This window comes from Delphinus delphis, chromosome 1, assembly GCF_949987515.2.
Source record: "Delphinus delphis chromosome 1, mDelDel1.2, whole genome shotgun sequence".
NCBI classification, from domain to species: domain Eukaryota; kingdom Metazoa; phylum Chordata; class Mammalia; order Artiodactyla; family Delphinidae; genus Delphinus; species Delphinus delphis.
Genome location: NC_082683.1, coordinates 151,017,136 through 151,042,079, shown reverse-complemented (window position 1 = coordinate 151,042,079; position 24,944 = coordinate 151,017,136). Strand labels below are relative to the sequence as shown.

At 42.3% G+C, this 24,944-nt stretch overlaps 1 protein-coding gene across 2 annotated transcripts in view; it reads right to left on the bottom strand.

Moving 5' to 3' along the window:
• Positions 1 to 24,032, bottom strand: part of DSTYK (dual serine/threonine and tyrosine protein kinase) — a 56,352-nt gene extending 32,320 nt beyond the window's left edge. The window contains exons 1-2 of one of the 2 annotated variants that reach the window (XM_059996076.1): positions 23,672 to 24,032; positions 429 to 817 (exon numbers count right to left, since the gene is read on the bottom strand). In XM_059996076.1, coding sequence (XP_059852059.1) covers positions 429 to 817; positions 23,672 to 23,936 — 654 coding nt within the window. In that variant the 5' untranslated portion in view covers positions 23,937 to 24,032. The remainder of the gene's footprint in view (positions 1 to 428; positions 818 to 23,671) is intronic. The other variant, XM_059996083.1, reaches the window with a different exon arrangement.
• Positions 24,033 to 24,944: the final 912 nt, after the last annotated feature.

Below are 24,944 nucleotides of genomic sequence, written 5' to 3'. Positions count from 1 at the left end.
AAACTTCAAAAGTTCTTCACTTGTTCTCAACTTAAATAAGAACATTAATCATCTTATTTGCACCTTTCAGAAAGGAATGGCTAGAGACAATTATAGCGACACCTTCCTGCTAAAAAATGAAAAAAGGATTTCTAACCCTGATCCTAATTCTGTCAAAGCACACTTGAGATGCAAGTAACACATTCCTTCAATTTTAGACAGGAATTAAGCAAATTGCCCAGGGCCTTGCAGCATGGTAGTAGAGGCAGCGATGGGCACTGCTACAGCCTTGTCTGGCTTTCAACTTCCTAGATCATGTTCCTTTGACTCTGAGCATCAGCTGATGCTCAGAGCCCAGAGTACATATTGCCAAATTATTTTCTGAGAAAGCTCAAATACAAGGAAAGCTGGTATATATCTGTGCAACTATGTAAGTATGAGTTTGGTACCTGTAAGAGAGCATGGTGCATCGTCACCTCCAGTTCGGCTAAAACATGGGCAGCATCCTCACTGTCCTCTTGGACCTCCAGGTCCTCCTCAGGGATGGTGTCCCAGTTGCCCTGGTGAGCAACCAGCGTGTGCACTAGTTCATACTGGCCAGGGAGTGCCAGGCTGACCCGAGTCTGAGTCCCATAGGTGAAGCGGAGGCGCCGAAGCTTACAGTTCTCCTCACTGCCCAGCTTGGTGGTGGGAAGCACCTGCACCCCCAAGAGCAGGTTCAACAGCTGGCACTTGACACTACAGTCCTGGCCGAGGATCAAGATGCAGGGGAGGCAGTCCACAATCTGCTGGAGGTGCTTCTCTTCCTTAGGCGGGAAGGAAATGCAGCTCAGCTGGCCTGGTTGGGGAAGGGGAGGGTGGAGAAGGAGAAAGGAGTACAGAGAGAAGAGTGAGGAGGGGTAGGGAGAGACTTCCAGGGAGATCCCATTAGGATGTCAGGCTCCTAGAAAAGACATTTCTAGGAAGCTCTTGGCTGAAGGAGGTACCAGGAAAACATCCCAGTCAGAAAAGGTTCCTCAAATATCAAACAGGATTCCCCTCTCTGGCTCATTCCCAGAACAGTTGTTTCTGTCCAGAAAGGTGGCAGTGACCTGATCTACCCTCCCCTCTCGTTTTTCAACCAGTGGAGGGACAGCCTAAGGAGTTTACAAGGACTCAAGTATAAGATCATTAAATTGACAAAGCCAGAAAAGACTACGCTAACTGGGATGTGAATCCAAGAACCGAATATATCAAAATGAAAACCTTCCTTGTGACACAAGACCTAATACTTGAACATATAAAGGCCCTTTAAAATGACTCTACCACATGCAGTTTTAGCTTATTTTCCTCATTTATAACATATTTGATAACTAAATGTATCAGCCAGTCTTTAAATACACATGTATTGAAATAAAATGTTATTCAGGTGTGTATAAGCTCTAGAATCTTTCCTGGTTCATTTCACTGATGGCTGGTGACAGCATCCCAGCTGCCAAGTCATCTGTTTTCTTAAAACACTGGGTGCTCAGTTAAGATCAATATCTCCTAATCAAATCATATTCTTTCAGTTTATGGAGGACGAGACCCTGAATAAGACAAAGGGAAAGAACTACCTGTTAGGATAAAATCCCGGCAAATCTAGGAAGAGATGTGATCCATCTCAGAAATATCCTTTCAGGGCACCACACTCATCTAAACAGATCAAATAATACTCAAGGGAAAACAAGGGACTTCCCTGGTGGCACAGTGATTAAGAATCTGCCTGCCAACGCACGGGACACGGGTTCGAGCCCTGGTCTGGGAAGATCCCACATGCCTCAGAGCAACTAACCCCGTGCGCCACAACCACTGAGACTGTGCTCTAGAGCCCGCGAGCCACAACTACTGAGCCTGCGTGCCACAACTACTGAAGCCCGCGTGCGTAGAGCCCATGCTCCGCAACAAGAGAAGCCACCACAATGAGAAGCCCGTGCACCGCAATGAAGAGTAGCCCCCGCTAACTGCAGCTAGAGAAAGCCCACGTGCAGCAACGAAGACCCAATGCAGCCAAAAATAAATAAATGAAAATAAAAAATAAATTAATTTTTTTTAAAAAAGAGAGAAAACAAAAGTCTTCCTAAAGTATGAGAACATCTTTTTGGGAAAAAGAACCAGAAATTAGTTGACTAGAACTCTCATATTCTGAACTCGATCACTCCCCAGCTTGTTCAGTGCCAGTGCCTGCCCAAGTCTAAGATTCAGGCAACTTTGTGTTTGTCCAGAAAGGCACAGACACACGGTTCTTAGGCTGTTAGAAGTCCAATCTCCGAGCCAAATACATACATCTTAATTGAAATTTAGGGTGGCACCAAGTGAAACAGTGTTTGCTTTAGTCATTTAACCATGAGCTATTCATTTTGTTTATGTAATTGAAGCAAGAGAGACCTGATTCATTTAAGAGGTTGTCCTACTTCAGACTCTACCTATCCTGCTTCAAACTCAGTATTTCAAATCCTCAAATCTTTTTCTCTCCCACAAGTGGCACCACCAAAAGATTTAAGGAAGTTGGCTTTCACCCAGCCCCCTTTATGAATTTCATTAAGCCCTTCCTTTCACATCGGCCTATAAGTACATCACCTGGCCAGCACATGTAAACCAGTAATACGAGACACTGAAACAGGAAATCTGTTCTCCTGGGACAGAGATGAGAAAGCAAAGTGTTAACTGAGTGCCCAATTCTGTGCAAGGTATTTACTAAGCTCGAGAGTAAAACACCAGACCACTGGTCTAATTTTTGACCCACTGATACAATCTAAAAGCAAGGGGACACAGCCAATTGCTGTGCTACCACTTAGCAAGTAGTGAGTCCTGAGTCCCTTCATATCTTATTGACAACTAAACAACACTTACCACAGTTGTCAGGGAGGAAAAACAATTTTCCTCTACCCTTTTAGTTTCCTCTGGCTGGGTCTAAGAATTAAATTGACATGAGACAGATTACCAGGAGAAAATGAAATTTAATTAGGTACACATGGGGAATCCGAACATGCGATTCCAAAGACGGGTTAAATGAGATACATATGTCATCCTGGACTAAGGAGAGGGGGTAGGGGGCTCAGTCTTCAAAGGGAAACAAGGCAATCCACAGTAAGAATGAAGAGTAAATGTTTGGTAAAATGTTTGCTGGGTCATCCAGAAACAATGGGACATAGAGAGGCCTTTGACCAAACAGGCCTTGCTAGGTTCCTCCCCTGACTACTACACCTGGTTCATATTACACTGTAGCTAGCCCTGGTGATAGCTCTCTTTCTAGGATAGGCCCTCTATCTAAATTCTTTTAGGCAGTTAAGGCAGAGGAGATAAAAGCTCTTCCTGAGCCTTTTGTTTCTTTAAAACAACCAAGCCTAAAGTAATCCTCATACCACAGAGACACACTTTGAGATGGCAGATTTTGCTCCCCTATACAGACTATTCTAGTTGTATGTTTATAATTACCAAAAGCAGGAAGAACCATCATATTTCCCTCTGTATCCTCAACACCCAACACAATGACTAAAAAATAGTTAGTGCTTTGTTATAAGCTTTCTTGCTTTGTGTAAGAATCCATTTACCATGGAGAATTGTCTACAGAAAGCCAGAAGTGGTTCTACTAAGTACTCAGAAAAGTCCAGTAGCATGATGAACAGTCCGGTACCATGAATAGCATAGGAGCAACTGTCATTCCTAAAAACCTCCTTCATCTCAACATGGAGAGTAGAGGTGGACAACAGAATAGTACCTCCCCATTCACCTGCAGACCACAGTCTCAGCCTGAGCAGTGAGAAGTCCAGTTAGATTCACTCTTATCTACCCTTCCTGTACTTTCTCTTTTCCCAGTCTTCCTCAGATCTCAGATGGGTGTCCAAACTCCTATAACAAAAGTTATAAAAATAAGTCTAAATAAAAACCATAATAAAAATAAGCTTAAATGAGTTTTGTGACTGGTGCTGCTGGGAGAGCAGGTAACAGAGAACAAAAACCAACTAACCATTTTTCAGGACCAGAGGGAGAGATCTTAACACCTCTGAGACCTCAGGGTCAACTACAGGAAAGCCAGTAAACCATGCTGCGTTGGCCAAAACCACAGCGGACATACCCCATTACTCATCCGGTCCAAATTATCACACCCCCATCTCTGTACTGACAAAAATAGTCACTATAAATAAACCCGCTAGAGTCTAACAACCATAGGCCAGTGCAATGGGAGAGGGGGCTGACAGCGAAACCGGTTCTAATTTTCGTTTCCACGCACTCTGCTAGCGTTCTGCGTGCAACCCACTGGACTGAGAAAAGGTCTTCAAAATGGATATCGCCATCTGTTTTTCGAAACGTCATTATCCAAGGCTTTTGCTTCTCCCACCAATCTTTAGCTTTTTCATTGCTCTTCAACGTGTCTACAAGATTTGAACAAGAGCATGGAGAGAAATGAAGCTGAAACGAGATCGTTTCACTCCTTGCTACTCTCGGCAAATGCGTTGGTGAGGGAGGAGCGCAGCGAGGGAGTGGGCAGAGCACCAGCCGAGGGCAGATGCTCTGATCCCGGGCTTCACCACTGACTGGCAATCTACTTGCTTCTCTCAGCCTTGGATTTCTCATCGGTGAACTAAGGGACTTGGATTAGATCATCTTTAACACCCCTTCCAGTTCTGAAATTCCAGGATTCCATCAGGTTTTAACTGTTGAAAGAAAAATAACTGAGGGGGATGGGCAGTTGGTCTGATTGTTTTTACTTTAAACTGTACGTGAATTTAATTACTCGAGCTCTCCCTGGACTACTATAAGGGCAGATCAAAAGCTGACTGAACTAGCCAGGGGCTCTGAGGACCTACCAGGCAGTTTTAGCCGTTTTCTTAAGAAGAGATTAAAAACTGTAGACTGAAGGTAGGAGGGAGGAAGAAAATCTGTTTCAGATTTGAGCAGCTGCCTCACTGACAGTTAAAGGACTTTCGAGTTAATCAGGTTTTCTTTTGTAATTAATATAACAGCATCTGCATATGGGGCTGCCGGAAGGTAACAGCACGGCCTCTCGGCTGGAGCGCTTTAACCCTGCCAACTCTGGCTGCAGGAAAATTCAGATTGTCTTCAATGCAAGCCAAGACTTCTTTTTTTCTTGATGATTCTTAAAAACAGATTATCTTGATTTGGGTTACTTCTAAACAAACGTTTCAAACTACAAGGAGGAGAGCAGCTAAAGCAGCAACGCATTTTGTTTATCTGTTTTAGATAATGAAGGGGAACGAAATATATCATCCCAAAATATGCCTCTTTGACATATTATTTTGAACAGGTTATTTTTACGAAACAGACACAGGTGAAGCTCTGGAAACTGAGAAGTTACCCTTTCGTAAGAGACATATTTAAAAGAGAAATCTCCATTTGTAAGGGGGTCTTCCTCCAGTACCAGGAAGAGGAGGGCTCAAAATCTCTAGAAACTCTTATCAATGCAGAAAGCAACCACTTAAAACTGCACAACCACCTTACCCTTCTTTACTGTGCTTTTCCTGATAAACGCCCATAAATGACTCCCCCCACCTCACCCCACCCCAGTAGTGTTTTATCTTTAGCGGGAAATCGTATTTAAGGTAGTGGCTCGGGCCATTTTGGAGTCACGCAGTTTTTCCAGGGTATCTCCCACGTGTACAGGAGGTACACATGTTATTAAATTTCTGGTTGTTTCTCTCCCATTAATCTTTTTATAACAGGGGTGTCTCGGCCAAGAACCTAGAAGGGTAAAGGGAAAATTATTTTTCCTCACCCACAATAATGTTTACTGAGCCCTTTCTAAGTACATCACTTTATTTGCCCCATTTCATTTAATGCTCACAATTCTACCAGACATAAACTATTATTATCCCCATTTGTAGATGAGGAAGCAGTAGCTTAAAAGGCAACACAGAACAAAAAAGAAGCCATGTTTCTCCATTTCTCTAAGCAGATAAAAAGTGGAACACAGGGCAGAGCAGGAACTGTTCTTAAGTCTCAGGGGGCCAGGTGAATACTTAATAAACAATGTCCCTGAAGGGTGGCAGAATATGCCATCCCCCAGAATGCCACTTTGGCATAAGGATTATTTTGAGCTAAAGGCACTCGACAAACAGCAGGTATAAGAAGGGCACTCTGACCTCCCCTTTATCTTCCTGAAAGCAAGATAAAACCCCCATTGGGAAGATGTCCTCCCTATAACAGAAGGAAAGCAAAATTCGTTATCACCAGAGACTGGGAGTCGAGATCAAGAAAAATCTGTACAAATAAGCCTTGTTAAACTAGCCAGTACCTTCCTACTTACTTTCCCACCGTTAACTTCCCTAGCTCAAGCCCCTCTGTCTTGTCACGCTTTCATAATTTACTTCTTTGTCCACTTCAACTCTGTTTCTTTGGGTCTTCATTCTTTTGTGAGGACTCCCATGTACATGTAAAATTTAACAAAGTGCTTATGCTTTTCTCCTGTTTATCTGTCTTATGTCAGTTTAATTCTTAGGCCCAGCTGGAGATAATAAGAAGATAGAGGAGAAATTCTTCCTCCTCCACCTGCCCTACCACACTTTCTCCCAATGTGGGGACAAACACAACTCAGTAGTTGTAGGACCCCAATTTAAAGCAGACTGACAGAGTCCTTACAAAAACTGCCCAAGACGATGAGGCCTGGGAGAAAAAAACAGCATTACCACTATCGGGTGAACACTTTTTAAAAATGTTATTGCTATTCTACCCAACAGCTCTAGAGTCCCTTTTCTAAAAGAAACAGTAGGTACTTTTCAGAGAAACTTTTAATGTTCCCCTCATCAGTTAGTCTGTATTACCCTTTGGGTTGAGGTTAAGATTATTCTAAAGAGGAAGAATTGGCGGGAAGTAATGTTAATGACTTTTTATTTATTTATTGAATTCTTGAATTTTATTTTTTTATACAGTAGGTTCTTATTAGTCATCAATTTTATACAATGTTTATAATGACATTTTATACATGTCACTCCCAATCGCCCAATTCATCCCACCACCACCCCCACCCCCGCCGCTTTCCCCCCTTGGTGCCCATTCTTTTGTTCTCTACATCTGTCTCTCAATTTCTGTCGTGCAAATCGATTCATCTGTACCATTTTCCTAGGTTCCACATATATGGGCTAATATACGATATTTGTTTTTCTCTTTCTGACTTACTTCACTCTGTATGACAGTCTCTAGATCCATCCACGTCTCTACAAATGACCCAATTTCGTTCCTTTTTATGGCTGAGAAATATTCCATTTTATATATGTACCACAACTTCTTTATCCATTCGTCTGTCGATGGGCATTTAGATTGCTTCCATGACCTGGCTATTGTAAATAGTCCTGCAATGAACATTGGGGTGCATGTGTCTTTCTGAATTATGGTTTTCTCTGGGTATATGCCCAGTAGCAGGATTGCTGGATCATATGGTAATTCTGTTTTTAGTTTTTTAAGGGACCTCCATACTGTTCTCCATAGTGGCTGTATCTATTTACATTCCCACCAACAGTGCAAGAGGGCTCCCTTTTCTCCACACCCTCTCCAGCATTTGTTGTTTGTAGATTTTCTGATGATGCCCATTCTAACTGGTGTGAGGTGACACCTCATTGTAGTTTTGATTTGCATTTCTCTAATAATTAGTGACGTTGAGCAGCTTTTCATTTGCTTCTTGGCCATCTGTATGTCTTCTTTGGAGAAATGTCTATTTAGGTCTTCTGCCCATTTTTGGATTGGGTTGTTTGTTTTTTTAATATTGAGCTGCAAGAGCTGTTTATATACCTTAGGGATTAATCCTTTGTCCATTGATTCATTTGCAAATATTTTCTCCCATTCTGAAGGCTGTCTTTTCATCTTGTTTATGGTTCCCTTTGCTGTGCAAAAGCTTTTACGTTTCATTAGGTCCCATTTGCTTATTTTTGTTTTTATTTCCATTACCCTAGGAGGTGGATCAAAAAAGATCTTGCATGATTTATGTCAAAGAGTGTTCTTCCTATATTTTCCTCTAAGAGTTTTATAGTGTCCAGTCTTACTTTTAGGTCTCTAATCCATTTTGAGTTTATTTTTGTGTATGGTGTTAGGCAGTGTTCTAATTTCATTCTTTTACATGTAGCTGTCCAGTTTTCACAGCACCACTTATTGAAGAGACTGTCTTTTCTCCATTGTATATCCTTGCCTCCTTTGCATTGACTAGTTGACCATAGGTGAATGGGTTTATCTCTGGGCTTTCTGTCTTGTTCCATTGATCTATGTTTCTGTTTTTGTGCCAGTACCATATTGTCTTGATTACTGTAGCTTTGTAGTATAGTCTGAAGTCAGGGAGTCTGATTCCTCCAGCTCTGTTTTTTTCCCTTAAGACTGCTTTGGCTATTCGGGGTCTTTTGTGCCACCATACAAATGTTAAGATTTTTTGTTCTAGTTCTGTAAAAAATGCCATTGGTAATTTGATAGGGATTGCATTCAATCTGTAGATTGCTTTGGATAGTATAGTCATTTTCACAATGTTAATTCTTCCAATCCAAGAACATGGTATACCTCTCCATCTGTTGGTATCATCTTTAATTTCTTTCATCAGTGTCTTATAGTTTTCTGCATATAGGTCTTTTGTCTCCCTAGGTAGGTTTATTCCTAGGTATTTTATTCTTTTTGTTGCAATGGTAAATGGGAGTGTTTCCTTTATTTCTCTTTCAGATTTTTCATCATTAGTGTATAGGAATGCATTAATTTTGTATCCTGCAACTTTACCAAATTCATTGATTAGCTCTAGTAGTTTTCTGTTGGCATCTTAAGGATTCTCTATGTATATTATCATGTCATCTGCAAACAGTGACAGTTTTACTTCTTCTTTTCCAATTTGTATTCCTTTTATTTCTTTTTCTTCTCTGATTGCCTTGGCTAGGACTTCCAAAACTATGTTGAATAATAGTCGTGAGAGTGGACATCCTTGTCTTGTTCCTGATCCTAGAGGAAATGCTTTCAGTTTTTCACCATTGAGACTGATGTTTCCTGTGGGTTTGTCGTATATGGCCTTTATTATGTTGCGGTAGGTTCCCTCTGTGCCCACTTTCTGGGGAGTTTTTATCATAAATGGGTGTTGAATTTTGTCAAAAGCTTTTTCTGCATCTATTGAGATGATCATATGGTTTTTATTCTTCAATTTGTTAATATGCTCTATCACATTGATTGATTTGCGTATATTGAAGAATGCTTGCATCCCTGGGATAAATCCCACTTGATCATGGTATAAGATCCTTTTAATGTGTTGTTGGATTCTGTTTGCTAGTATTTAATTGAGCATTTTTGCATCTATATTCATCAGTGATATTGGTCTGTAACTTTCTTTTTTTGTAGTATCTTTGTCTGGTTTTGGTATCAGGTTGATGGTGGCCTCATAGTATGAGTTTGGGAGGGTTCCTTCCTCTGCAGTTTTTTGGAAGAGTTTGAGAAGGATGGGTGTTAGCTCTTCTCTAAATGTTTGACAGAATTTACCTGTGAAGCCATCTGGTCCTGGACTTTTGTTTGTTGGAAGATTCTTAATCACAGTTTTGATTTCATTACTTGTGATTGGTCTGTTCATATTTTCTATTTCTCCTGGTTCAGTTTTGGAAGGTTATACCTTTCTAAGAATTTGTCCATTTCTTCCAGGTTGTCCATTTTACTGGCATAGAGTTGCCTGTAGTAGTATATTAGGATGCTTTGTATTTCTGCGGTGTCTGTGTAACTTCTCCTTTTTCATTTCTAATTTTAGTGATTTGAGTCCTCTCCCTCTGTTTCTTGATGAGTCTGGCTAACGGTTTATCAATTTTGTTTATCTTCTCAAAGAACCAGCTTTTAGTTTTACTGATCTTTGCTATTGTTTTCTTTGTTTCTATTTCATTTATTTCTGCTCTGATCTTTATGATTTCTTTCCTTCTGCTAACTTTGGGTTTTGTTTGTTCTTCTTTCTCTAGTTCCTTTAGGTTTAAGGTTAGATTGTTTATTTGAGATGTTTCTTGAGGTAGGCTTGTATAGCTATAAACTTCCCTCTTAGAACTGCTTTTGCTGCATCCCATAGGTTTTGGATCATCGTGTTTTCATTGTCATTTGTCTCTAGGTATTTTTTGATTGCCTCTTTGATTTCTTCAGTGATCTCTTGGTTATTTAGTAATGTATTGTTTAGCCTCCATATGTTTGTGTTTTTTATGGTTTTTTCCCTGTAATTCATTTCTAATCTCATAACGTTGTGGTCAGAAAACATGCTTGATATGATTTCAATTTTCTTAAATTTTGAGTCTTGATTTGTGACCCAAGATGTGATCTATCCTGGAGAATGTTCCATGCGCAGTTGAGAAGAAAGTGTAATCTGCTGTATTTGGATGGAATGTCCTATAAATACCAATTAAATCTATCTTGTCTATTGTGTCATTTAAAGCTTGTGTTTCCTTATTAATTTTGTTTGGAAGATCTGTCCATTGTTGTGAGGTGTTAAAGTCCCACACTATTATTGTGTTACTGTTGATTTCCTCCTTTATAGCTGTTAGCAGTTGCCTTATGTATTGAGGTGCTCCTACGTTGGGTGCATATATAATTGTTATATCTTCTTCTTGGATTGATCCTTTGATCATTAGGTAGTGTCCTTCCTTGTCTCTTGTAACATTCTTAATTTTAAAGTCTATTTTATCTGGTGTGAGTATTGCTACTCCAGCTTTCTTTTGATTTCCATTTGCATGGAATATCTTTTTCCATCCCCTCACTTTCAGTCTGTATGTGTCCCTAGGTCTGAAGTGGGTCTCTTGTAGACAGCATATAGATGGATCTTGTTTTTGTATCCATTCAGCAAGCCTGTGTCTTTTGGTTGGAGCATTTAATCCATTCACGTTTAAGGTAATTATCGATACATATGTTCCTATGACCATTTTCTGAATTATTTTGGGTTTGTTTTTGTAGGTCCTTTTCTTCTCTTGGGTTTCCCACTTAGAGAAGTTCCCTTAGCATTTGCTGTAGAGCTGGTTTGGTGGTGCTGAATTCTCTTAGCTTTTGCTTGTCTGTAAAGCTTTTGATTTCTCCATCGAATCTGAATGAGATCCTTGCCAGGGAGAGTAATCTTGGTTGTAGGTTCTTCCCTTTCATCACTTTAAGTAAATCATGCCACTCCCTTCTGGCTTGTAGAGTTTCTGCTGAGAAGTAAGCTGTTAACCTTATGGGAGTTCCCTTGTATGTTATTTGTCGTTTTTCCCTTGCTGCTTTCAATAATTTTTCTTTGTCTTTAATTTTTGCCAGTTTGATTACTATGTGTCTTGGCGTGTTTCTCCTTGGGTTTATCCTGTATGGAACTCTCTGTGCTTCCTGCACTTGGGTGGCTATTTCCTTCCCCATGTTAGGGAAGTTTTCGACTATAATCTCTTCAAATATTTTCTCTGGTCCTTTCTCTCTCTCTTCTCCTTCTGGGACCCCTACAATGCGAATGTTGTTGTGTTTAATGTTGTCCCACAGGTCTCTTAGGCTGTCTTCATTTCTTTTCATTCTTTTTTCTTTATTCTGTTCCGCAGCAGTGAATTCCACCATTCGGTCTTCCAGGTCACTTATCTGTTCTTCTGCCTCAGTTATTCTGCTATTGATTCCTTCTAGTGTAGTTTTCATTTCAGTTATTGTATTGTTCATCTCTGTTTGTTTGTTCTTTAATTCTTCTCGGTCTTTGTTTTCGTTTTTGTTTTTTTTTGCGGTATGCAGGCCCCTCACCACTGTGGCCTCCCCTGTTGCGGAGCACAGACTCCAGATGCACAGGCTCAGCGGCCATGGCTCACAGGCCCAGCTGCTCCGCGGCATGTGGGATCCTCCCAGACCGGGGCACGAACCCGTGTCCCCTGCATTGGCAGGTGGACTCTCAACCACTGTGCCACCAGGGAAGCCCTCTCGGTCTTTGTTAAACATTTCTTGCATCTTCTCGATCTTTGCCTCCATTCTTTTTCTGAGGTCCTGAATCATCTTCACTATCATTATTCTGAATTCTTTTTTTGAAAGGCTGCCTATCTCCACTTCAGTTGTTTTTCAGGGGTTTTATCTTGTTCCTTCATCTGGTACATAGCCCTCTGCCTTTTCATCTTGTCTGTCTTTCTGTGAATGTGGTTTTAGTTCCACAGGCTGCAAGACTGTAGTTCTTCTTGCTTCTGCTGTCTGCCCTCTGGTGGATGAGGCTATCTAAAAGGCTTGTGCAAGTTTCCTGATGGGAGGGACTGGTGGTGGGTAGAGCTGGCTGTTGCTCTGGTGGGCAGAGCTCAGTAAAACTTTAATCCACTTGACTGCTGATGGGTGGGGCTGGGTTCCCTTCCTGTTGGTTCTTTGGCCTGAGGCAACCCAACACTGGAGCCTACCTGGGCTCTTTGGTGGGGCTAATGGCAGACTCTGGGAGGGCTCACGGCAAGGAGTACTTCCCAGAACTTCTGCTGCCAGTGTCCTTGTCCTCACGGTGAGACAGAGCCACCCCCCGCCTCTGCAGGAGACCCTCCAACACTAGCCGGTAGGTGTGGTTCAGTCTCCCCTGGGGTCACTGCTCCTTCCCCTGGGTCCCGATGCACACACTACTTTGTGTGTGCCCCCCAAGAGTGGAGTCTCTGTTTCCCCCAGTCCTGTCGAAGTCCTGCAGTCAAATCCCACTAGGCTTCAAAGTCTGATTCTCTAGGAATTCCTCCTCCCGTTGGCAGACCCCCAGGTTCGGAAGCCTGACGTGGGGCTCAGAACCTTCACTCCAGTGGGTGGACTTCTGTGGTATAAGTGTTCTCCAGTTTGTGAGTCACCCACCCAGCAGTTACAGGATTTGATTTTATTGTGATTGCTCCCCTCCTACCATCTCATTGTGACTTCTCCTTTGTCTTTGGATGTGGGGTATCTTTTTTGGTGAGTTCCCGTGTCTTCCTGTCAATGATTGTTCAGCAATTAGTTGTGATTCTGGTGTTCTCGCAAGAGGGCGTGAGAGCACGTCCTTCTACTCCACCATCTTGAACCAATCTCTCGTTAATGACCTTTTGATGTCTCTAGTGACCCATTAGGTTAGATACATTGCTTAAATTGTTTTTGGAGTAATGGATTTATATCATCACACTCTCCTTCTTGCCTGTTTTCCATCCCAGTCAATAGTATGAGTGAAAGCCGGGTAAGGTATAGTCCATGGCCAAGGAGGGAAGGCACTATATGGAATAAGTGAAGTGGAACTCTATCTTTGCCTTATCCTATTCTTGAAACTCATAAGGTTGATGGGGCTTCAGAGTCAATTCAGGTCTCAACAGAGTTACTACTGCAATACTTGTTCCTGATACCCAAGGATCTCCCTCCTTCGGTAAAATTTTTTACCTCACCTTTAACACTGAACTTGAAGTCCTCTCTGAAAGTGAGTTAAATACAAAGGATTTTATATAAGTCACTGAAGTAATCAGTGACACAAATATGCATTTCCACAAATAAGTAGTGATGTTTTATTTGTTATTAACTACATGTGCCAAGAGTACAGAACAAATCCTAAATTGAGAAATGAACATTATACAGTCTTTCTACTACAATCAATTCTACTACAAGCTTCAAAGTATTGAGCTACAAAAACCCCAGGAGCTGAGAGAGAAATAATTCTGCCAAGAAGCATTTATTTATCATTCCCAAACAAGCTCTCTGACCTTCAGCTAAATTTAAAGGATTCTGAATTTTAGAAGGGCATGCCCATTTAAGGAAAACATATGCTTAGGGAGCCTGGGTTTCAGAATCTTCAGGACCAAATAATATAAGGTATTTTGGTTGAAGGGGATGGTTTTTGGAGATTAGAGATGGAAATGTACTCAAGCAGCTAAAGCTCTTGTTGGAAGCTGAAAGTCAAGCTGGCAGAAATGTCACTCAAGTTATCCTACCTGGTGGTCGTGTTAAGATCTTGAACAGCTTTTGAAAAGCAGACTGTACTGGTACCTGGGAAGGGGGACATAACCTCCCCCCACCCTTTCCCCTGCCCATACCGCCCCCCCCCCCCCCCCCCCCCCCCCCCCCCCCGCCGCAGGGCTTATATGTCCTGGGAGTCATGCGACATGAAGAGACCATACTCAGCAGCCTGCTGACAAGTTCTCTTCTGGGAGAAACTGCTCCTGAGGCTGGTCGAGCTGCAGAGGGAATAGAAAGGCAGCTGGCAGCTGAAGCTGTAATTTACGGGATGCAGAGATGGAAGCGCTTCTTTGAAGAAGCCAACCCCATGCTTCACTCAGGGCTTAGTTTCTGTCATTTGGAAGGCAGCTTCTTTCAGCTAGTTACCATTAAGAATGATCCAATGGTGGGAATGTGTTAAAAATGACACAGGAACCACCTAAAAGGGGGGCTTACTCACCGGACTGGGGACAATTTAAGCATAAAATTTTTTTTAAATGATAATAAGAAATTATAATCCATTGAAAAAATTCAGAAGTCCCACACTGATATAAATAAATAATAAACAAACAATGGAAAAGGAATGCTCTAACTTTGCAAATACCAACTAAGAAATATAGAAGAAATAGTGGATAGAAAAACCACCACTGAGGCAGGTGGGCGTTGTCAATGGATGCTAGGTCTAGTGGAGGGAGGCATTTTCAGGAACAAGATCATCCGTGAAACCTTAGAACACCTTCCCACAAAAGACTAATCAATTGCAAAAGGAAAAAGTGTGACTTTAAGGTGGAGAAATCTAAAGGACACCAACATGACCAGAGATCAAGCTTAACATCTCCAAGGGTGGGTGGGCCGACAACATGTACCCCTGATGTGACTGCATATCACGTCATTTCTGTGCCTAGTCCTGCTGAGAGCTCATGACCTGAGTCTAGTCATGAGGAAGCAGCTAGATCCAGGCTGAGGGTCATCCCATAGAATGTAAAGCCTTCTCTTTAAACCTGCCAAAGATATAAATGCCAGGGAAAGGCTGAGAGACTGTCCACATTCAGCGAGTCTGAAGACACATGATAACTAAATGCAACATGTGCTTCTGGACAGGATCCTGGATCAAAAGAAAAAGACACGACTGGGACAGTTGGCAAAACTTAAATGGGGTCCATGGACTGGATGGTAATACTGACTCAATGTTGATTTCCTGATTTGGGAAGTTGCATGCTGATAGCATGTCCTTGTTTGGGAGAAATGCACACTGGAAGTGTTTAGAAGAGATAAGACAACCTATCTAGAGCTCACTTTCACAAGGTTCCAAAAAATATATACATATATTATAATAGAAAGAGAGAGATTAGGTGATGGGGCAAATGCAATAAAATCTTAACAACTGGAGAACCTGTGTGGAGTGGGTATGAGAACTCTTTGTACTGTTCTGGTGACATTTACATAAATTTGAAATTATTTCAAAATAATTTTTAAAATATTGGCCAAAAAGATAACCAGCAAAATGTATCCAGGTCTGGATCTCAGAGAAAAGAGATTAAGAGATAGAATTTTATTCATCAAAAAAACTGGGCTTCCCTGGTGGCGCAGTGGTTGAGAGTCCACCTGCCGACGCAGGGGACACGGGTTCATGGCCCGGTCTGGGAAGATCCCACATGCCGCGGAGCGGCTGGGCCCGTGAGCCATGGCCGCTGAGCCTGCGCGTCCAGAGCCTGTGCTCAGCAACGGGAGAGGCCACAACAGTGAGAGGCCCGTGTACCGCAAAAAAAAAAAAAAAAAACCCAGCAGGTAAAAAATACATCATATACAGTAATAATACAATTTAAACAATAAGTTTCTTCACTGTCGCCACTTCTGCCCTGCACATTACCTTCTTTCTCCTCAATCTTCCTGTGATCATTTTCTGATGCCAGTTCTGAGTCTGGGGAGTCCAAGGCACTCATCTAAACAAGTAGTTCAGGATCAGATTTAGAACCCAAGTCCTCAAGACTAAGCAGTATAGACAAACACCCACTCCAGGACAGGACACTTTGATGAAAGTTACCTATAACCATCCAGTGCATTGAACAAGAAGCCACCAGAAGAAGCTTGACCTTGCACTGCCTGCAGCGGCCTCCTGATGTGCAGCAGTAGGGAACACACCTCCACTTCTTCTGCAGCTCAGGCCTCTTTATCACAGGCCAACTACTTTTATCCTCGACTAACCAACCACGTTTCCAAGTTGCAACAGCAGAACTTCTCCACTTTTCTCCATGGAATATGAGCCAGCAGAGCAGGCCAATTGTTCAATCAGGAGAAACTGAGATAGGTTTCCCCAGAGGACTTCTTATATGCCAAAAGAATAAGAATGACTTCTCCTACTAGCTGTTTTCCCCCAAGTTCTTCATTCCTTTTTGCCCCTACATATCTCCATAATATTAAAAGTTCAGGCTACAGTATATTGCACAGAATATTCCTAAAAAGTAAGCTCCATATTGGTTCAGTCACTGTCCCTCTAATTTGAATAAAAACAGAGCTTTTATTCAAATTAGTCTTGTTATCCAGTTGCTTTTATGATACGGCCTTACTTAATCTTTAGTCTGGAAAGCTTGGCTTAACCAAGAAAATCCTGGGAAATATAATTCTCTCCCATTATATAAACTAGAAAGGGTAAAATCTGTCTGGCATAAATAACACACTGAAGTCTTAATCTGATGAAGCTAAAATTAGACCTTTTTTTATATCTGAGTAAAATAAAAGTGATAAAAGCATTTTTTTAAAAAGAAGTATGAGGGTTTTTTTTTTTAATAGTCAAGGGCTTTTATGAATACATAAGCTATTACTATTCTTTGGGATAGTTTTGATGTCTTATTAAACAAGTGAAAAGCAAAACAATCCTCAAGTTCTACTTCCCATCTTCCTGCCCAGAGAACACCACCCCAGGGAACGGAAGCACATTATAAAGCCCAACTCCAAAGACTTGCGGTCAAAAGGTTCCCGCAGCCACATGGCACCCCACAGGCTGGGGACACGTCCAAACCACTCACACTGCACACTGCCTACTAAATACGACAGAGAAGGCACCGCATGTGATGGGCAATTCAACCAGGGTCCCACAGGGGATTCTGATGAGTCCCCATGCTCTGACCAACTTTCCTTCAGAGAGTTTTGGTTTGGACTTCGGAGGAATACTATCTATAAGGAGACTTTCTCAGAGAGGCTGATTTATAGCTTTAAGCAAGGGGGCACATAACCACTGCTACATCTGTTCTCCTCTGTTAAAGTGTCAAGTTCCAGGATCCCCAAGATTACCAGACTCCCCATTTGGCAAAGAATGGAATCAATTTTCAAGCATGGGGTGGCCTATACTTAGACTGAAAATCCTACAGGGGACTCCAGTCAGACCTCTGAGAGTCATGAAAGAAAAGCTGCATCTTTCACAGGGACTCTACACTCTTGTTATGAATGACACCATTCAGATTCCCTGGACCACGCAGGAAGCAAAACCCACTATCCCTAGAGGTGAACTATTTTCCTACAAAAAGTAAAGAGCAAATTCACCTTAGGTCTTAAAACAGTTAGGGAAAAAACCGCATCCACCCACACTCCTCACACGCTTCATATTGGCATCCCTGTGAGTAACCTCTGATGAAGATAAAAGATACCCTAACAACAATCTTCATGAATGCATTCTGCTTTTGAACCATGCAAACAAGACAATTATAGTTATTCCATCCCAGAGACAGACTGGGGCTAGTTTTCCTGTACTGTCAGAAAGTTAGTAAAGCATCTCAACTACTGTTTTTATCAATGCCATTTAATCTTAGAATTTCTCATATGCCTTATCCTCCTGTCCTCAAAGACTAATGGTTAAGCAGGAAACCAATGTGTAGGAAATCCTCTAGAGGGAACATGATGAAACACTAATCCTTCTTTCTTTCATTCTAACATTCTAGCATCTAACATCTAACAACATTCTAACGTGTTAGAATTCTAACAATTCTAACATCAGCTTAGAATTTAAAATATCAATTAGTTAGACAATGTTTCACCATTGTGTGTCCTGTACCCAGTACAAAGTTAGGCATTAATAAAGATTTGTTGAGTGAATGAATATTTACTTCCCATATCATGGTGAAGCTCCGGTGTTGCATGCAACTCATTCTTTGGGACATGAAAATCATTCTTTGGGATACTAGCAGCTCCAGCCTAATGAGTCATCTATCAAATGCTTATCATTGTTCTATTTTAGGGGCCCAGAGAGGAAAATCTTGGCAAAGATACAAAATCCCATATCTTTCATGGGGGAAAAATTGCCCTTCTGGAGTGGAAAAAAACATTATTCCAATATCTACCAGATATGTAAACGATCTAACAGATACTTGCCTGTTATGTACAAAGCACTATGGTAGGTCACTCTTTACCCTTAGGAGTTCACGATCTAGTAAGCGAGATAAGACAAATCTATCCATAGCTATCATATGAATGAATAAATAAAAACATGACCTGTATGTCCAGAGCCTATAGGAATTGAGCAATAGGTTTAAGGTGAAATTCATATTTCCCTTTACTTCAGTAACATATTTTTTGAGGTTCTAGTTTCAAAAGATTGCTTTTGAGAAGTGCATTTATTGCAGGAAGATTCTTTGTTGACTTAACATAGTGAGACAGAGAAGCATGGAGAAATAAATGCTGATGACTGGAAAGTGGACAGAGCATAACAAAATCTAAAGACCAGATGGATTTTTATTTAAATCCATGCTTTCTTTAAATGCTACTTGCAAGGCTGAAGAACTAACCATATTGAAATCAGTAATGCCTTTTAAGACTAAACTAAACATATTAAAAATTATAATAATCTTAAAGGTAATAATGTCTTTTCTTTCAAGAGCAGGCAGAATTATCCAAGCCTTTTTAGTAGTGCGCTGCCCCGTGCCATGGGAAACAGATTATCCTAGCAAAGGAAGATTAGGAAGGGGAAAGGAAAGGGACTGGAAATTGGTATAAAAGGCTTGAGTAGGTAGTGTCACATTATACTCACTCAATCAGATAAAATCTCCCACTGAAGTAGATTATGGTTCCATGTCAAGCTATGGAGCCTGGGTTATGACTCACTTGTAACGTAATCTCTCCATTGCCAGGGTGCATTTTCTATTCCCATGGCCAGATCAGGAAAGAACAAGGGAGGAGTCACAGAAGCAGAACGGGACTGGGAGCTTAGAGACCTGGGCCTAAATCTGGCTTCAGCTCAAAACTGTTCTGTTCCTCATTCCATTCATCACTCCTCTTATTCTTCCCCCGACACCCCTGTTCCAGCCTCCTAATCTAATGTTCACCAAGTACATACACACACACATTCAAATGTCACGTATGTTTAGTACTAACTATATGCCTGTGCTAAGTGCTTTAATGTATATTATCTCTAAATATCACAACAACTTTGTGAGGTGACATTATCACTCCCATTCTATTTATTTATTTAGATATAATTCACATATCATAAAACTCACACTTTAAAACCACACAATGTAGTGGTTTCTAGCCTATTCACAAAGTTGTACAACCATGACCACTATCTAATTCTAGAACATTTTTATTGCCCAGGAAGAAATCCCATACCCATTAGCAGTTATTCCTCATTTTCCTCTCCTCCCATCCCCTGGCAATCACTAATCTACTTTCTGTCTTTATGAATTTGCCTGTTCTGGACATTTCAAATAGATGCATTCATATAATATGTGGCATTCTGTATCACTCCCATTTTACATATGAAGAAACCAAGACTCCAATAGGTTAAGTAACTTGCCCCAAGTCCCACGGTTAATAAAAGGCTGAACTAGAAGAGGAACTCAGGTCTGATTCAAGTACTTGTGCTTGCTTTTGACTACTTTTTTTTTTTCCACTTGTTACACCAGAAAACAATGGTGGTTAAAACTTTTGACTACTATATGCTGCTCCCATACAGGAAGAAAATTGAGAGAAAGTGAAAGTTTTAGATATAATTGGGGAAATGGGGTTTTGTTCATCTAAGGTAATACAAGTAACAAATAAGAATCACAGTTATAGCACCATCTCTGCTAAGCTTCTGTTGAAATGCTGAGGCAGCTCTTCTAAACAGATCATGGCAAATTACTAGAAAGCACACCCTTCCCAGTCTCTGGCTGATTTACCCCACAACCGACTCCCCTCCACCCCTCAGCCCCATGAAGATGGCAACTATAAGAAACCAGGCTGTAAAGAAAATCCTCTCTCCCAACTTTCCATCCCTTGCCCAGATGCCACTCTGCCACTTAAACTGTATTATCCATACAAATTTCTGTCTAACAAGTCCAAGAAAAATGTGCACTAGGGCTTTTCTTAAATAAATAAGTACACTAGTGCTTTTCTTCTCCCTTTTAATTCTGGCAACCAAAAGAGGGTGAAGGATGTTGGAGAAACGAAGTTGTTAGCAAACCAATGGCAAAGAGCTATAAAAACCTAAGAACTGTAACTCACATAAAATGCCTATAATCTACCTTTAGCTTTTTCCAATTTTTCTACTTTATATGTTGCGTATGCATATGGCTGAGATTAGATTACCCCTTTCTAGAGGGCCAGGTTCAGATCTTCGATAGTCCTTTTCCTCCCTCATCCAACATAAACAAACAGGTGCACTGTAATGATAATTATATTTTTTTTCTTTCTTAGCAGAAAACTATAGAAGGGGAAGACTGATCTCCACTAACCCAAGGCCAAGACCAACGTTTGTTTTTACTTTTTAACCCCATTACCAGGGGCTCAAATGTTTATTGACTAGTAATAGCTAATACTTACACAGCACCTTACCAGGCACTGTTCTAAACACATATACTAACTCCCAACAACCCTAGAGGCAACTACTATGATTATAATCCTCATTTCCAGATGAGAAAACCGTGGCACAGCGCCGTTGTGATCTGCCCAAGGTCACTCAGTTAGTAAGGAGCGGAACCAGGAAGAAAGGAATGTGGCACAGATTAAAGCATTCCAACTAAATACATTTAAGTCATTCCAATTTCTTAAAATTGAGAGGTTTATGATACACTGCAACAGCTTGGAACTCTACTAGATCATAAAACAAGAAAAATACTTCTCCCTCTGCTACTCTGTAGTACTCCACTCTGCCTGTCTTCAGAAGTGGTCGAAGCCTTTATCTCGTTACTTCTGAACCCTCTGACAGAGGAAAATCAACAGATAGACGGGCTCTCATTCCCTATAGTTAAGTGAAAAGAAGGCCAGTGCTTTGGGAAGAAAAGGAGGAACTGAATCAAGGCGGTTTCATTATAATTCAGTTTTCCCTGTACAGGCCAAGCTACTCTCATTTTAGATTCCACCTACTTTTTAACTTCTAAAACATCATGTACATTATATACTCACTATACTGCCCTCAGTGAATTGAAAACTGTGAAAAATAAGAAGGAAGCATTATTTGGGGGGTTGTTCCCATCTCTTTTGTGGTTAAAAGTGAAATAATAAAAATTTACAGTTAATCCATGATCTTCAATTGCTCAAATACCATACTACATCCAACCTAGAAGACACTTCCATTCTGAAATGATAATTAAAACCTTCAAAAGAGGTTTTAAGAATTGAGGTTAAGAATTGAGTGTTCCTTCGCTTAAAATTTCAAGTTCCTATTAATCAGAAACCAACATTCACAGAAGAAAGTTGAGACAGTCTCTGAATGAACTTGACCTTCTAAAGATAGTCTGTAAAGGGAGAGAACAAGAGCAAGTTGTCTTTTTTTTTTTTTTTTTTGAGCTAGGTGTCTTTTAAGGAATGGTTTCTACTTTCTAACACAATCACCTAAACAGCTGGGAAAATGGCATCCCCAAAATATACACAGTAAGTGCCACCTCACTAATTTCTCCTGATGCTCCTTTTCACCTCCAAAAATAAAACTGTCCACACTAAAGGAATGGAAGCATTTCATGGAACAAAATCAAATGGCTCCCAGTCCTGTCATCTGTACCCTCTCCTGGTTTTTATTTCAGATGGACAGACTCCAGAGGGTGAAGAGAGTTAAATACGAAAAGATTAGTTCGTGATGCAGTCAACTAGAAAAGCCAATGAGGCAAAATACAAAGGTGCATTTGTATTTCTTAAGTTGGCTTTTAAAGAATAAAAACAAGAGCCAGCCAAGGTGCCTTGAAAACCTCCATCTCTCTGACGTGAATCTACTCTCTGATTTTTTATCAGTAGTAATTCTAAAATAGTTGTTAAAAAATTACAGCAACAGAGGGCTTTTTAAGATAAGCTATAAGAAAAACTTGTGAGCAGCAGGGAAAGCCGCTGGAAAGCATTGCTGAGGGAGAGGGTGAAAGTACACGTTCTGGGGCTCATCCCTGAAAACATCTGCCCTTCTCACCAATTGTTTTTGATAGCCTCACAGAAATTAGTTCCCTCTATGGGTCCATTTTAAGAATAACAAATCTCTGGGCAGAAGATGGCAAAACCACAACTTCAGAAAAGCTAGTCATACCCCCTTGTCCCACTTATCCCATGAGGTAAAATAAAAGCTTTTTTATTTACATCCAGGCCAACTAAGTGGAATATCATCAATCAGAATCTTATTTTTATCACCATTTCTGGAGTCTCAGACAAATTTAGGATATTAAACATGCAACTTTGGAAATATAGGGCCCAACACACAAACTCTGAAGAGTTTAAGAATTCACTGTATTCTACGCCTCATGTTCAAATTTGCTGTCAGCATCTAAATTAGTGTTTCTGAAAGTGTGCTTGCTGGCCCACTTGCGTCAGAATCCCTACCCATGGCTTGCGTTTAGATTCTTAGGACCCACCCACTAGACATAATCAATCTGTGGGATAGAGCCTGAGATATTTTCAACATTAATCTTAATACACACTTTAGTTAGAGAATCACTCAATGAAACCCACTGACTGCTATACTGTCCCAAGGTATCTGTCTGCATGGGATGCCAGTCCCTTCTTCCATCCAATCTGTTATTTCCTAATTAGACCAAGTTATCAAACCCTCCAGTTCCCCACCAACAGCAGTTTAAGAGGAAGCAAGAAATTAGGAAAGGCCAAAAACGCTGCACGATTTTAAATGCTTTAGGGCCTCTAACACATCCCAGAGAGAATCAAGTCAAGTTTCAGGACCAAAAAACGATCCTTTCCCTGTCTAACTTCTTCACCCTAAACACAATCCGCATCTCTGGCAATTCCCTGGCACCCATCAGACATCCTTTCCTTTAGCGACCCCAGCCCCATTCCCCAGTACATTCCTTTCACAGAGTTGCCAAATGATTGATGCAAGCGTATTTCACATACATAGTCAAACACACAGACGCGCGCGCGCGCGCGCACACACACACACACACACACACACACACATCGGACACACAAAATCCACTACAGTTCCCTGGCCTCCTAGGGCTCCCTGCCTACCGCCCGTCCTCCATCCCTCCATTCCACCATCCCTAACTGGGACTCTGACCACAACTGCTCATCCCCGAACTCAGAGCAACTTTCCTCACTCCGAGGCTTAACCTCCGCCCTCTCAAACTGGGGCCCTCCGCCCTCCCGCCCGTGCACAGCCCGGTCCCCTGGATCCTGCTCCTGGCACTCCTGCCTTCGGGCGCCCCTTGCCCTCTGGTCCCCGCGGCCGAGTCCTTGGAGCCCCTCCCCTCCCCCACCCCGAGAGATGCCCTCCCACGGCATCTCGGATCCGGCCAGCTCAGGCCCGGGGGCCTCGCCACGCGGCCCTTCTTCCACTTTCCGCCTCTTCCCGGGGTTGTTTGCAGGGGCAGGGGTGTGGCCCACCCTCAGTTTGCCTCTCCAGCCCTGTCTTCCTCACGGCTACCCTCCTTACCCGCCTGCAGCCCGATCTCGGCGACATCGCCGGCAGGGCCGCGCTCAGCCCCGCCGCCTTCCGTGGGGGAGGAGGGACAGCTGTGGTTGTGGGAGCCCTTGATGTCGCGGAAGAACTTCTGCGTTTCGCGCAGGTTCTGCCTCAGCCGTCCCAGGTAGCGGCGGTAGCGGCCAAAGCCCCGGCAGAGCTCGCGGATCATTCCGCCGCCTCCCGGGCCGGGACCCGAGACCGGCTCGCTCCCCCACGGCACCCCGTCGCCCTCCATCGCCTCAGCCTGCTCTGCCTTCGCGGCTTGGTGCCCGGCCCTCTGGTCCGGCTCCCCTCCTCCCGCCCCCCAGTGCTTAGGGCAGGAGGAATCCGCCTCCTGACGCCCCCGCCTGCAGTCGGCCGGGTTCCCAACCTCCGTCACCGCCGTTGAAAACAAACCAAACCGCAGTGCGCTGCGAACGGAACCTTTATCTCCACTATCCAGAGGAATGAGGGAACGATCACCGGAGCACCCCGTCACTGCGGGGTCTCCTGGGACTTGTAGTCTGGGCCGGGGCCGAGCTCCAAAACCTGGAGACTGTGGATGCGACCGACCGTCCTTTGGTATACATCTCCCCCGTTTTCACACAGAGCTCACACGCTCTTCCCGACTTAAAAACATGTTCCTGCTCCCTACAGAAGTGTCCCTGAGGAGAGAGAGCACCTGCAGAACCCGGACTCCTGCAGAAGGAGGGGTGCCTTACTGAAATCAGAGCGAAAGATTTTAATAGCAAAGAAAAGTAAGGAAACAAGACTGAGGCTAGTACTGTCTCCATGGCTACCCTAAATGACTCTCACTTTCCAATACAGTAGATACTGGGGAAGCGGCTGAAAATACCACGGAAATAGGGAAACCCCTCATGTCTGCATTGCATTCTCCTTTTCAGACTTTCCTTCTCCAGGTGTGGAAGGGGGGTTGTAGAAGGGTCGTTAAAGAGCTGTAAGCTGAAGTTTAGAGACTTGAAGTAGAGAGACCGAGCTGGGTAAGGGGAACTTGAGGTTAGTAGCCTTCCAAACCAGTTCTGATTATCTTAATTTGGCTTCTGATAATATGGAAGACTTCTAGTGACATGGATTGTGACGGAGCCTGGGACACAATTAGGAATAAAACAAAACTTGACAACCACTCCTTTTTCACTTCCTGCTTTCTTTCTCCTCTTCTCCAGGCACAGAGCCCTCCTGTCTTTCTTGCCGTGGAAAGACCCCATCTTCTACCCAGGCCAGATGTCTTTTCCCACAGGCTGGA